Source organism: Apteryx mantelli, chromosome 12 (genome assembly GCF_036417845.1).
Source record: "Apteryx mantelli isolate bAptMan1 chromosome 12, bAptMan1.hap1, whole genome shotgun sequence".
NCBI lineage: Eukaryota > Metazoa > Chordata > Aves > Apterygiformes > Apterygidae > Apteryx > Apteryx mantelli.
In genome coordinates this window covers 10,097,733-10,112,166 of record NC_089989.1, presented here as the reverse complement: position 1 = coordinate 10,112,166, position 14,434 = coordinate 10,097,733, and the positions used below count along the sequence as shown (strand labels likewise).

At 37.6% G+C, this 14,434-nt stretch overlaps 1 protein-coding gene across 10 annotated transcripts in view; it reads left to right on the top strand.

The window, feature by feature from the left end:
- The window catches only part of ATP2B2 (ATPase plasma membrane Ca2+ transporting 2), a 276,349-nt gene that overhangs the window by 191,586 nt on the left and 70,329 nt on the right, over window positions 1–14,434 (top strand). For all 10 annotated transcript variants that reach the window (XM_067303868.1, XM_067303867.1, XM_013945288.2 and 7 more), the window contains exons 9-11: window positions 984–1,148; window positions 4,062–4,276; window positions 5,432–5,674. In XM_067303868.1, coding sequence (XP_067159969.1) covers window positions 984–1,148; window positions 4,062–4,276; window positions 5,432–5,674 — 623 coding nt within the window. The remainder of the gene's footprint in view (window positions 1–983; window positions 1,149–4,061; window positions 4,277–5,431; window positions 5,675–14,434) is intronic.

Below are 14,434 nucleotides of genomic sequence, written 5' to 3'. Positions count from 1 at the left end.
TATTAAATAAAAGGATACTATGTGAATAAGTTTTAAGGTTAGGCAGACCAATTTGATTTCCAGATTAAATAAGCATAGCTTTATAAAAACTGTTCATGAATGTGAAAACTGAGCAGATCTGTTTCATTTCATTCTGTTTAATTTGTCTCTGTTCTATACAAAACAGACACATACACATATATACACTGGAATGTCATTGCTTTTAAAAAAAAAGATATTTTTCTCTTTGATACTAAAATAAACTTTCCTCATATGAAAGCATTCTTGCAAGAAAGGATGGTTTAACCTTTAAATTACGTTTGTTTTTTATGGAGAGCGATGGTATCTTCATCTGACCTGATGGTTAATTTACTTGAGCACTGAATGCTGCGAAAGCATTTCAGGTCTGGTATTGTCCGGAAGAGTGGTTCTCAAAGTGTGGTCCTCTGGTCACGGAGGTCCCATGAGGTCAAGAGAAGTGGTGCATGGTTCATCTGTTGAACCACATTGCCTTTAAAATGGTTTCAATAAAAATGTTATTTTAAGGGTGCATTCTATGAGAAATACCAAAATTTAGGGAGATACAGACATTAAATTTGCTGAAAATTTTTAGAGCTGCTAGTCTAGAAAATCCCGCAGTACTAATGTACTGCTACTTGTTAAGTAATTTGCCAGACATTAAAGGTGATATATATGTGTATATGTATACTACAGAAAGCCATTGGTAGTAAAAAAAAAGAATTAACAAGTTTACGTGGCACTTGGCGAAAGGCACGTTATGTGCCCCCGCACGTAGGGTGCACACGTAGATTTGAACCCCACGGGGCCCCACGTGGGCGTCTGTCCATGGTGGGAGCGACGCGTGATTCTGTGCGTAGCTACCCTCATCTGTGTTGCAAGCAGCCCTCGAATGGGTGTTGCTAGCCGAACGCGGTAAGTATGAACGCTGGGAGAAGCAGAACGAGGATGAGTTTTGGAGTAACACTTTTGTTCTGCATTCTTAGCCAAGCAGCAGGATGGGGCTGCTGCCATGGAGATGCAGCCGCTGAAGAGCGCGGAAGGGGGAGAGGGAGATGACAAGGACAAGAAGAAAGCCAACATGCACAAGAAGGAGAAATCTGTCCTCCAGGGAAAGCTGACCAAGCTGGCAGTCCAGATAGGCAAAGCAGGTACGGCTGGATAACTGTCCAGAGAGCAATATGTTACACTAGGAGCAAACAGTTCTAAAACAAATAATTCTGAAAAAAAAGTGCTTTATTACAAGAATGTTTAGAAATAGGTCATCATAGTACTGTTCTGAAGATAGTACGTGGTACTGAAGGTCTTTTATCTTCTAAAACTCAGCTTGGAGAAACTTTGATTGTAATGAATGTTGGAATCAAAATGAAATGTAACTTCTCAGAGTTGATATTCCCAAGTATAGTAATTACATGATATTTAATTTTTTCTCCCCTTAGAACTTAGTACGCACATCCAGAAACTTCAATATCTTCTCAAAGTGTCACTCACATAGTGTTGTCCTTTTATGGATTCTCAAATCCTGCTATTCTTTCTTTAATCACCATGTTCATGCCTTCTATCCAAATATGACACCCTTCAACTTGTAACTTAATTTAAAAATGAAAAAAAAAAGAGTAGGAAAATTAAATCTATGATGCATGATGGGACTGTGTAAAGTTTGACTAGAACCAAGAGGGACCCTGAAAGCACCCTTCATCTGAGTTTCAGCAGTATCTCTTGGTATGGATTTGAATAACTTCCAGGTTGGTTATATCACCTGTACTTGATTTCAAAATCAAGATCACTTACTTGGTGATCTGATTTTGTTTGGGTTTCTTTTTCCCATTCCGTATTGTCATCTTAATTACTTTTAATCTTCTATATGTTTGTAATTCACCCAATGAGATGTTTATCCCTGAACATTTTTTTCTCAGGGTAAAAATTCCAGTTAGTTATCATATGGTAAACTCTGAATACTAGATCTGTTCAGTCCACCCAATCTGAATAAACATTTTGTCTAGTTTTTCAAAGAGTAGCTTTCTGAAAGTGTGACTAAGAATGAATATGGAGGAGAAATCAAAGTATCTCTTAAATATTTCAGTCACAGAAATACAATGCTTTATCCCCCATTTTCATTTAAACTTTATCGGTCACTCAGTTGTAGTTTATTAACCCCAGTTAGATCATACAACCCACTAATCTGTATTTGCTACTTACCAAAAATAGGACCAAAAAGCATTACATCGTGTTATTTACTGGCTATTAATAAATAGTCTGTTGGCTATTGTATCCAGTAACATCTGTTCCCTACCATTATCAGTTGCCCTTGTTCTTCAACATATAGGTAGAAAGTTAAGATCTTTTGTAACAATGTAATCTTTAATTTCATTTTTCTAATAGTATTAAAGAGATCTTAATCCCTATCCAGATCCTTGGTTGGGGCCCTACAACAGATTCCTAACTTTACACCCATTGATCTCCTTTATCTTTTTTTATCAGACTTATTTTTACCCCTACTATTCCTTCTCTTTCCTTTTTAGTTGATTGGACTCAGTTGGTCACATAATCCCATGATGCCATTTCTTTTTGCCTGAATGGTGTATGACGCTCAGAATCTATGCTTATCATTTCTTTACTGTCCAATTTCATGCTTTGCCCGGTTTCATATTCCTCAAGCTTCTTTTTTGTTACTTTCTGTACAACAGTATGCATGGACATAAAAATACTTCATTTCTCACCATCATTAATTTCTCAGATTAAGTACACTTTTACATTGCCTGCTCACTGTTATGTCCATTGATATTATGGAAGGCATGTGGCTGCCTTCTAACCATACTCTGCCAAGAAATATTAATTAAAATAATAGATTGCTGCCTCATTTGGTTTTACTTTGTCATTGGTGAATGTATGGGGATATCTGTGTTGCGATGAAGATTCACCTGTGTAAAATTTCAGTGGATTTTCCTATATCCTCTTGCATTTACTGGTCTCCCTGACTCATCCCATTCCAGCCAACCTTAGCATCCTTCAGTTTACCAATTTTTTTTAAACTTCAGCCCAGACACGAAATTCACAGCATCCCTCTTCTATTGGATGATCTCATTAGAGAAAAATGAATTTATTCTGAAACGCAGGCTTAACCTTTTCATAGAAGCCTGCCAAAGAACAGTAAGTAATCACAGCAAGGCAAAATATATGTTCTAATGGAAACCACTATTCGTCACTTGAACCCAGAAACAAAATTCTGGAGGGAGAACGTTATCTTGGCAAAGTCTGTGTCATTGAAAAAGCATGTTTCGTGCCCTGGATCTTTTCTGAATTCTGTGAAACATTTATTAGTCTCTCTTCCGTAATACTGTCAGTGTTGTACCTCTCTTGGGCCACTCATCATAAAAACGTGCACTGTTTGCATACTTTCCCTTTGAAAAGGGAAAGCTTGAAAACACGAGCATTTATCAAATTGTCAGGAATAAAAATTAAATAACTGTTTTGTGGGCAAATTCTGCAATATTGCCTTATCACTGTATACAACCAGATTCCTCGGTAGGGCTTTTCTAAAATATTTTACATAGGAAGATTAGCTACAGGAGATTCTTTTTTTCGAGCCTGTTAAGAAAAGCTTATTTAAAAAGAAAGATGAAGAAATAACTTGGTGTTTAAATATGTAGAGACTAGTAATTTGTAAAAGGCAGATAATAAAAGGATAGATAAATGTTGTATTAGGCAAAGTACTGCACTAAGCTTGAAAAACTTGTATTAAACTAGAATGAGTGAAAATTTTTAAAAAGGCAATAAGGCAGTGCTTAAAAATTAATGCAGTACCATGCAGGTGTCCTGCAGAATTCAGTGCTCTCTTATTCATTGGACTTTTTCATTTGAATGTATGTTTGTTTTAAGTGTATTTATAGTAATATGCTTTTTCTACATTATAGAATTCATCATTATTGGTAGTGGTGGTAATGAACAATTTCATATAGACTAGGAAAATAACTTCATATCAAATTCAAGTGTAGCTTTCAAATTGCATGTGCTTTTAGTTGTTTGTGTTTTGCTTCATAGTAATTGATTATTTCTATTTTCAGGTTTGGTGATGTCTGCCATCACTGTAATCATTTTGGTACTGTATTTTGCCATTGACACCTTTGTGGTCAACAAGAAACAATGGTTGCCTGAGTGCACGCCTGTCTATGTTCAGTATTTTGTTAAATTCTTCATTATTGGTGTTACGGTGCTTGTGGTTGCTGTTCCTGAGGGACTTCCACTTGCCGTCACTATTTCTCTTGCTTATTCTGTAAAGGTAAGTAACATTAAAAGTAATCATCAGTGAAAAATCCTTTTCAGTTGAGTTTGTTAATAACTCCTTCAGATTTTATCGGGTTTCAGGAAAGTTGGCCTGTAAATCAATGTGATCAAAAAGTTAGTGAAACTCTAATGTACAACTTTGCTTGATATTGAGAGTATTTCTAACCGAAATGCTCAATACATATGCATGTTAATGCATATCTTTAAAACTACACAATGCAGACATATCAAAAGATAGAAATATGTACTTAGTTTGCACAGCTATCAGGAATGTATTCAGCAGGTTTTATTAAGTGAATAGGTACATTCTTCTTATATAGAATAACTTCTCATCTTAAAATTTGCTTGCGCAATAGTACAAAGTTTTGACGAGGATTTGTAGTCCTCAGGAACTTATTCCAGACCAATTAAAGTTTCACTAGAGCTTTTAGGTGCTTTTCATAAATGAAGTTACAGTTGTTTGTAGCCAAATTTAATTAAAAAATTAAAGAGGATTAAAATCCTGGAGTTGTAGGTTACTCCCTTATCTATCTAACAGTTTTCTCAGAATAATTTAGTTATCTAGTCAGATGCGTCTTCTATAAAATTTTCCTCTGAGCTTCTTAAAATAAAAAGTTTGTTTTTATGTAGCATGTAAATAAATTAAAATAAGGGTATCATGAAGGAATAGCTTGATTTACATGTAGTCAAACATCATTACTATTAGAACAAAAGACCAGATGTTAAGTATGTGACTTTGTTAATAAAAATTGCTGCTGCTTTTTAAATATTTTCCCATTCTTCTTATGTTCTTCACCCAACACATGCAGCAAACTGTAATACTCCATTGCCTATGACTGGTGATATTGTGCCCTTTGAGTATAAGATATTGTTCCAATCCTTGCCGTTCTAGCTGTTTCTTAAAATGCATACATACTGCAAAAACAAAGTAACTGCATCAGTTTATCAAAGGGAAAATTATTTCAGGGATGGTCACTACTTGGTTGTCTGTAACTAGAGTTTGATTATTGGCCTGGAGCATCAGAGTTGTGGCTTAGTGAGTATTACATTATAATGAACAAGGCTAAATATAAGCATTTTTGCTTTTGCTAACTGATGTTTAAATCTGTCAAAGCAGATCTTGAAGGTTTTCTCCTCTGCTTTTTCTCAGAAAATGATGAAAGATAACAATCTGGTCCGCCACTTAGACGCCTGTGAAACTATGGGTAATGCTACAGCCATCTGCTCCGACAAAACAGGGACACTGACGACCAATCGGATGACAGTCGTGCAAGCCTACGTGGGCGATGTCCACTACAAAGAGATCCCGGACCCCGATTCTGTCCCCGCCAAAACCCTTGATTTGCTGGTTAATGCAATTGCTATCAACAGTGCTTATACTACAAAAATTCTGGTAAGTAGGCTTTTTCTGTCAATAAAATGAAACATGGCAGAAGGAGGTGCTTTTTTCTTTTTTTTTTAATTCTGTGACGTCCTGTTGCTGTTCATGAGTTGTTAATTACCACTGAGGTCCTCAAAATGAGAGCAGATGCTACAGAAGTTACATATTTTATTTGTTTCTTTAAGAATAGAGATGTTCTTATATGTACAAGGCCACGTTATATTTTAAAAGATCTTGCTATTGTTAGATTGATATGGTCCAGTCTGCATAGAGGTAACTGCTCACACGACTAGTTTTCACTGAGACTTCATATGTGCAAAATTATTTTTGCATGACTAAGGCTCTGCAATTAGTTCTTGAATAAGACTAATTGGATTGGTTGGATCAGTGAGATTAATGGTCTTTATTCATTCCAGGTTCAAGTGAATTACCTCCAGAAGTATTTTATTCCCTCTGTAAAGGAGGACAAAATGGGAAAGCCATGTTTGCTTGTGGCATTAGATTCTTCTATACAGAGCTGATTAAAGGGCCCAAAACTTTTGCATTTCCAATAGATTTGTTCTTTGAAAGGTCAAGTTTATTCTTAATATCATGGACCATATGCAATTTTTAGCTTATGAATCTATGTATTGTCCTTTTTATAGATTTATACTGAGCTGCATAACATGGTCAATGCATGCACTTTACATTGTTTTAAAAGCAGTTTTTCAAAACACGACCACAAAAATCTGTTGGTGAAATACTAATGAGCACATTCATTTCTTTTTATTCTCAGTATGATTTTTGTAACTCTGTAGATATGTGGATATCAGTAGCAAGCAGTTTTGGGAAGAAGACTCTAGAGAAACCTGGCACAGATGTGCCAAGTGTTCTTTGCTAAATGCGACAAAGGCGTTTGGAAACGAACGCTCTTGAGGATAGTCACGTTGTTTAGCCAGAGTTAATACCTGAAGCCAAGGCACAACTTAGGCGGCCTTCAAGGTGTTGTCTGTGCTGCGGTGCAGCCGCTCTGCTCTTCTAATGCAGAGCGCCCTGGAAACGCGAGCACGGGGAGCCCGAGCCCTCCGGAGGCAGCTCTCTGCGCGGAGCGCAACAGGGAGCCGCGCGCCGCCTCCGGCACCTCCTGCTGCCTGCCAGCTGCAGGCTGGTTCCCAGCCGAGTCCTGGGTCTTGATCTGCCTTTCTCCTGTGGCCTGACTAGGTCAAAATCAGCCAGGTTTGCTGGAATGAAGGACGGACCTTCTCTTCTCAGGTAGTTCAGTGTAAATGTTGGGTAAACTCAGTGTGGATATTTTATGGCAGTGGCTTTTACAAAAATAATGGCCGGAATGTTTTGCTCTTGCTGGAAAAGCCATGCTTTTATCGATCAGTGCAGCAGTTGCTTGCTGCTGGGGACGGGATCACATCTTTTATGTTATTGCCATATCATTGCAGCCTCAGGAGGGCTAGGTACTTCGTCCTGTAGGAAGCAAAGTAGACTCAGACTCTGCCTCAACACACAGGCTGAGATTAAAATGAGATAAAACAGGCAAGGTGGGATGCAGGATAACAGCTGTATAAATTTGTGCTTGCACAACCATGACAGTGGTGGTGCTAGTTACAGGCATCGGTCCTCGGCATCACTGTGGAGCTAGGCTTTCGGAGGGATTTGCGGGAATGTCACCAGTGCTGACGGTTTTCCTTATTCCTGCGGCGCAACGTGACAAAGGACGTGCCGCTTAGTTGGTGTTTAAGCCGGGAGTGACTGGCAGAGCAAGAGTCCATGTCCACTGCACTTCAATTGTTTTATATTTTACTGTTGTTCGTTTTGAATGTTTGAGGTTGAGCACATTAACAAAACATTTCTGTTCAACTTCCGTAGCAGCGTAGCCTCCCAGAATCTCAGAACAGTTTTAGGTTTTGAGTAAGGCATGGGAGGACATCAGACCGCTTTCAGAAGAGATGTACCTGTAGTATTGGATAAGTTTAATGTTCCCTCTTTCTCTTGGGCGATAGATTCATTTGACTGGAAAATTTTGGGGCAATAATAGTTCAAAAATTTCGCTTTGGACTCAGTACAATTTTGATTTTTTTTACTGTGGTTCGACCTCATTGCTTCTTATTGAAATGAATTATGCATGCCTGTTAGAGAGTCGCTCTTTCACGATTTCAGTTCTATTTTAGTTCTCTGTAAAACTGATAAATTGGTGAAATCCTCTGGAAATCACCTTTGTTCTGGAGGCTTAACATAACTGTTTGAACTGATCTGTGTAATATTAATGGTGATTATTTAGCTGTTACAACAGCATCATAAGGTCAAGCCTTGCAATATGGACCTTATGAAGAAAAATACCACCTTTATCAGAAGAGTTAATTTTGTTCATTGATTATCGTTGTAACAGTCTTAAGTTAGAAGGTATTGTTCCACAGCCCTCGTTAATTCTAGATCATAAATGAATTCACTAAAAAGTGCATAAGGGAGTTATTTCCTGGTTGAAGTGTACAGAATTATTTTTCTGGCTGCTAACAGTGAAGGCATTCTTGTGCACTCATTCTTAGAGAATATTTAATCAAATTGTGAATGTTAGCTCAAACCCAAGGGCATATAAGTGGTAGGTCACAAAGATTGAATTTTACATATTCTATTATTAGTTATCTAGTTATGCGTACACTGCAAATTGCACTTTGTATGAACTTATGTTCAGAGTGATCACATATGGGACCATAAAATTAGTCAAGATGCTCTGCTGAATGAGAAATGTTCCCTCTTGCATTATCTTTTGATTAAAGGGCAATTGAACCATTGATAAAAATATAAAAAGAAAATAATATAACTGCTTGGGATAAAAATATGAATTTCCCTGAGAAATTAAACTCAAATTATTCCAGCTGAACAATAGAGTCATTAAATCTAGCGCTTTGTAATGTTTTCCAAGGATGAAGCATTGGGTGAGCTGATTTAGCACTCCATTAGCTTCAGAGCAACTTTAATGCTGCTTGTATGCTGTGTTTGTGGAGCTGTTCTACAGAAAGCCTTTTCCCCCCAGTCTTAAAATTTTAGATAGCTTTCCCAAACAAGTAAAAATTACACTGCATACGCTTTTGCATGAGCTGAGGAGGACTGTAAAACACCTCTTACTCTGAAAACAGAATTTGCATTTTCCAAATACTTTGATTGCACTTGGGGTGGAAGTACCTTGATGTTGAATATCATGGAGCAATAATGAAATAGAAACTCCAGATAGCAAAACTAGTGACTGACCTCTTCTATCGAACGGTTATTTGCATAATTCAGTCTTAATCAGAAAAGTATTTCTTCAAGTCTCCGGACAGCTGTCAGGAGGCATAGATGACGTACTTGCTGGATGGGTATAATATGCTGTTATTGAGAGGAGATCATACTTGAGTGATTTTCAGCACCAACTGAAGGACTCAGCTGTACCAGTTACTGTTAGGATCTAACACAGGTATTTCATTTGGTACTTGATAGGAGCCTAGGGAGCAATAGAGCTACCTGTGCCTGTCTTAGGTGAATATCTGGATCTGCATCAGGAGGACTGTTTTCCATTTTGATTATTCAGTTCTGAGGATCTGGAGTATCATTTACTGCATTTGCACAGTACGGAGCACAATGCAGGGGCACTTGAACTGAGGATCTGGAAAGGAAAAAAAAGAGAGATCTCACAGAAAAGTGCAAAGCATTCACTCTCTTCCACACCCTTCTGCCAAAATTCGAAATGAAATAAACATACATTAGTCTATATGCTAGTCAATACGTTAGCCTACTAATGAATGTGTCCACCTTGTAAAGCTTTTTGAACAGGAAGGGCTCTATGAGACAAAGCAAAAAGGGGCAGATGAAGCAAAAAAAAAAAAAAAAAAAAAAAAGAAGGAAACAATTTTATTGCAGCCAGAAAAAAAAAAAGCAACACATTTCCCAATGGAACTATAACATCTGTGTATGACAGTGAAACATCTATCTGAGAAATCAGTGGAGTTGCCCAGATTGTTGCTGGCACCCACTTTCCACGCATGTTCTCAGCAGAGCCCGAGATGATGCTGTTTGTACCAGTGCACGTCACGCACAGGCGGACCGCTCCTCCAACGGCTGCGGGGCCGGGTTCAGGGGCCCCAGATATGCCCTGCACTGAAGGTGTACGCAAGCTTCCCTGACAAGGGTTTCATTTTGGGGGAGAGGGATCCTGTGAACGTGGACTGGCTGTAGGGGACATGGAGCAGCAGGGTAGAGCTGTAGCACAGGCTTTAGGCTTTACTAGGAGAGAAAGGAAGGTGTTAATTCACCTTACTGCTTTTTGTAATTACTTTTTCCAGAATACGTAATGAAAGATTTTATGAAAATAGTGGAACTAAATTTTTAACTTCGTTATACTGAAAGCAGTTCAAGAGATTTTGGCACATAATTTTATTGTGCCACTTTTCTTGACTGATTGTCTGATGCAGAAATACAGGTAGGCAACCTGTAAGATAAGAACCATCAGAAAAAATTACTCTCTACAAAGGTGAAATGGTAAAAGTAGCTGAAAATAAGGTCTTAGCACAATAGCTGCTGTGCAGGGATAGATGAAACTTCATGTATGTATTGAGAATGCAGATGTGGTAGCCAAGCGAATGATTCTTTATATTTGTGAAGAATATATTTGCATCCAAAAGTAGTAGCTATCTGGGTTGCAGGGAGAAGTTATTTTTACTATCAGAAATGGTCTTAATGAGTTGTGCTAAGTGCAAAATATATTTCTGTTTTACAGGATTTAAAAAAAAAAAGATGTAAAGGCTTTAGATTTCATTTATCAACTACTTGAATTTGGCTCGTCTATTTGTTCTTTTTTTAATCGGAGAAAAAATTAAGTGTCTCAAGCATAATGTATAAATACATACTATTTAGCCATTCAATTCCTATTTCCTTTTAATTTTCCTAATTTCTTCACTCCCAATACAGTTAAATGTTGTTGGAAGCTTTAAAGTTATTTTGGGGGCTATAGAGTATTGCAAGAGGGGGATACGTTTATGGGTAGTTTGGAAGTTTCCTACTGAATCATCTAAAGCCTTGGAAAGTATATTGGTCTGTGGGTTTTTCCATGTATTTTCCATGTTATCAGTGACTGAAAAGAGGATGGAAATGTCATCTCTTTTCAACAGTAGTTGCTTTCCACTCTCTAGCTGTTGTCAGGCAGAGCATTGACCTTTTCTTTGTGTGTGTGTATGTGTATGAGTGTGTTTTATAAAGTCTTGTTTTCAAAATGTCAAAATGGAAAGAGAGAAGGAGACCCTAGCTGTTTAGGAAAGATTGTTTATTTGCACAGAGTAAAATGGGTTGGGGTAATTAACAGGTCAGATCATTTCTTTCCAAAGCTCGAAATCCAATAGATCAGGGTGTACCATCCCTATCAACAGAAAGCCATCAGAAGTTGTATTTCTTGAGGCAACAGCAAAAGATCCCGTGTTTTATTGTAGCAGCCTGCCAAGGACAGTCATGCTAAATGAACCTACTATTGGATCTGAGTAGAAGTCTCTTCTTTATTTGAAGAAGAACCATAAGAACATAACTTTTATTCTCCAAAATACATTTTCAGTTATTTTGGTAGTTGAAATGGGAAAGATGTTTCTATTCTCAGTTACAGTGGTCTTAAAACATATTCTCAAGCTGTTGTTTCTCATGTTAAAATGCAGATAAAATTACCATTTGTTTTTAATGTACATGAAGGTGCAGGTCCGCTCTTATTTTGTCCAGATAAGTTCTCCCATCACTGCTAACAATGTCCCAGGTTAAAATAGATACATTTAAAAAAAATGAGGGCAGAAATGGGGACAGAAATAGTAAAAAATACAGAAAGATTGAGGCAAACTTTCGTTCATGTTAATATTAAATGACAACCAAAGTAAACGGGCTGGCCTGAATTCTATTTTTTTCTTCCACAGTTCCCTACCATTAACATTAAGCAGCAAATAGAAGTAGCAGTTCCAGCTGTTGACTTGAAGAAGTCTGTGAAAATGAGAAGTCATTTATCAGACAGAAGGTCCAGCTGTCAGTCGAGGTTGACTGGTCTATAAGTAAGCAGGTCACCTTTGGGGAAGAAATGGCAGGTGGAGAAGGAACAGGTACTGCAGAAAGCAGAAAGTCACAGTGAGAGCATACAGCTGGAAAAAAGGTAAAACTGGAACATAACGAGGAAGGACAGCTAGCGCCTGGCAGCAGCAGCAGTTTCGCGTACTCTGCGTAGCACGATGTGCCCCCGGGCGCTTGCAGGCCCCGTCTTACCGCATCACGTTCTCGCCACACACAGTTGCAGGTTTTGTCCACAGGGAGGTTGGCACTAGTAATTTTGGAATGGTTTGAGTTAATTTTGGTGAGAATTTGAGCAGAGACCATCCTTCGTAATGGTGTTCTTACCTCTGCTGTCTTTCCTCAGGCAGTGCACAAAATTACATTCCAACTTTAGATCATGTGTCAAGATCTCAGTGTCTTGTGTTTTAAGGGTGAGCAGGATGGGTAGAAGGAGGAATGCTATTTGACTGCCATTTTTATGTGAGGATGGATCTGTGGAAGGCTTAGCCTTGCATAATCCTGGAAATCAGTAAACAAAGGGAAACATATCTGGGATGAATTTTTCATCTTAGCCGGTGTGATGGCTCACTGTCAGTGTCATCTGGTTTTGGATGAGACAAGGAAACAGGAACAAGTCTGAATCATCTTCCTGCGCTGTCATTATGGAATACACTTGGAATGAAAAAAGTCCCCTACTTGTAGTGTACTTAAAGTGGTCCAGAAAAAGCACTGACAAATGTACGGAGGGGAGAACCCTGCACTGGCAGTTTGATGAACTGATGTAGGATTTCAACGATTCCAATTTTTCTCTGTCTGAAGAAGAGCAAGTGTATGTGCATGATCTCATGAAGCTCTGTTCCAGGTTTTACAGCTTGTGTTCTGTGATTTTAGAGGTACAATACGTTGCCAAATATATGATATGAGGAGAAACACAGAGGAAAACTTTTGCAGAAAATCTGGAAAAAACCATGGTTTTTAGCTTGTTTCAGGGTGGCAGGATCCAAATTAATAGGACTGGAGTTAGGAGGTCAGTAAGGCCATCTTACGAGTCAAGTAATTTGAGGCTAATACTATAAATTTTTCATTGGCTGTTTTTGGTGAGTTGGCTTGACAATAGAACTTTGCAAATTGTGTATATTCTTGGTTTTGAAATGCTCACTAGATCATGTCTAGGTATTAGATTTATTCATATTAGATTTATTTCATATTTATTCATAAAATTGAGATTTAGGTCCTGCTGTGTATCATTGGCCCTACTGATCAAGGCACACATGAAGCTGAAAAAAAGACAGGATTAATTTGTTGTGCTGTTAACATACAGTCTCGACTCTACAACTAAATAGTGTATTTGATCCATTTAAAATTCACCTCAAGGTTAATGCCAGTCCAACTAATGATGCTGGAAATAGAAATAAAACATAACATCAGTTACGCAAAGTCACTTCTCAGATAGCAGTGGCAGTGACTGTATCTTGCAAGACTGTAAATACGCCACACAGCAGTGACTGGGATTGGGGAAATAAGGAAAGCAAGTATGATTAAGTATCATAAGATTTTTACTTGTAAACAGAGCATTCCTTATTTTTTAAAGAAACTTGCCTTTCTCTGGCTAGATTGTACAGCACCCTATTTCCATGTGAAGCATGACATTCACTTTTCTGGGTCTTTGGGCTTTTTGTCTATGTATTTCAGTCCCACTGCTTAGGCCATGAAACCTTCTCTTTCCAGCTCCAACCAGTCCTTCCCATCCCATTTCCAAATGGGTATTTTACAAATGCAGCGTACTGTGAAATTTTCTTTCCTCAAAGCCTTCTTTGAAACACAGAGTGGTCTGACTACTACGAAGAATAGATTAACCAGATGATAACTAAGGATAGATATTGTTGTAAAATAATAGTTTAGGAAGCAATGAAGCAGATGAATTTGGTTTCAAAACTACTGATATAGGGCTTCAACGCAACACTTGTTCTATGTATGCTGACGAATTGTATGATCATAAAGCTAGTATCTATTAGAACAGGAATTTAAGTTGAATTTGAACTGTCGTTTGCTTTATTTCCAACATTTCTGGAATGTCTCTATTAGAAAGCAACATGATACTAAATAGGAAAATATGGGATGATAAAAATTGAAAACAAACTTCTGAGAAATATGGAAAATATATTTTTCAGTTGACTCTAGCAGTGTTTTATTTCCTTTGTAAATACATATGTATATCTATGTCTCTATCTATATCTTGCTCAAATTTCTCTTATTTATTTAACATGAGAATTGGTATAGTCTGAGCTTTGAGACCTGAAGTGACAAATTGAATTCTAAAAATCTCCAACTTTTGTAAGAGTTTTTACTTAATAGGCAATCTGTTATAGGTAAATTTGTTTCCTTACCTCAATTTTTGTACACAGAGTTGAACAATTATATAATGTAGATATATAGTATATATGGGACCAGATGATGGGACCAGAAAATGCGGGCCAAAGTATCTCTCTATATATTTATTATAAGCGAGGCAACCATCACAAAAAATGAAATCCTTTTTTTTTCCTTTTGAAACTTTTTCATAATGTATTTGTTAAGCTTTTTCTCAGAATAATCTAGGCAAGAAAAAGACAGCCTATAATGTGCATATTATTTGCTGTGTAAATAATAATTACAGTGGTGGTAATAGATCATTTAGTTAACCGTCCCTGCCTGTAGGAACGGTAATTAGGAGAGAGCAGTGATCTTCAC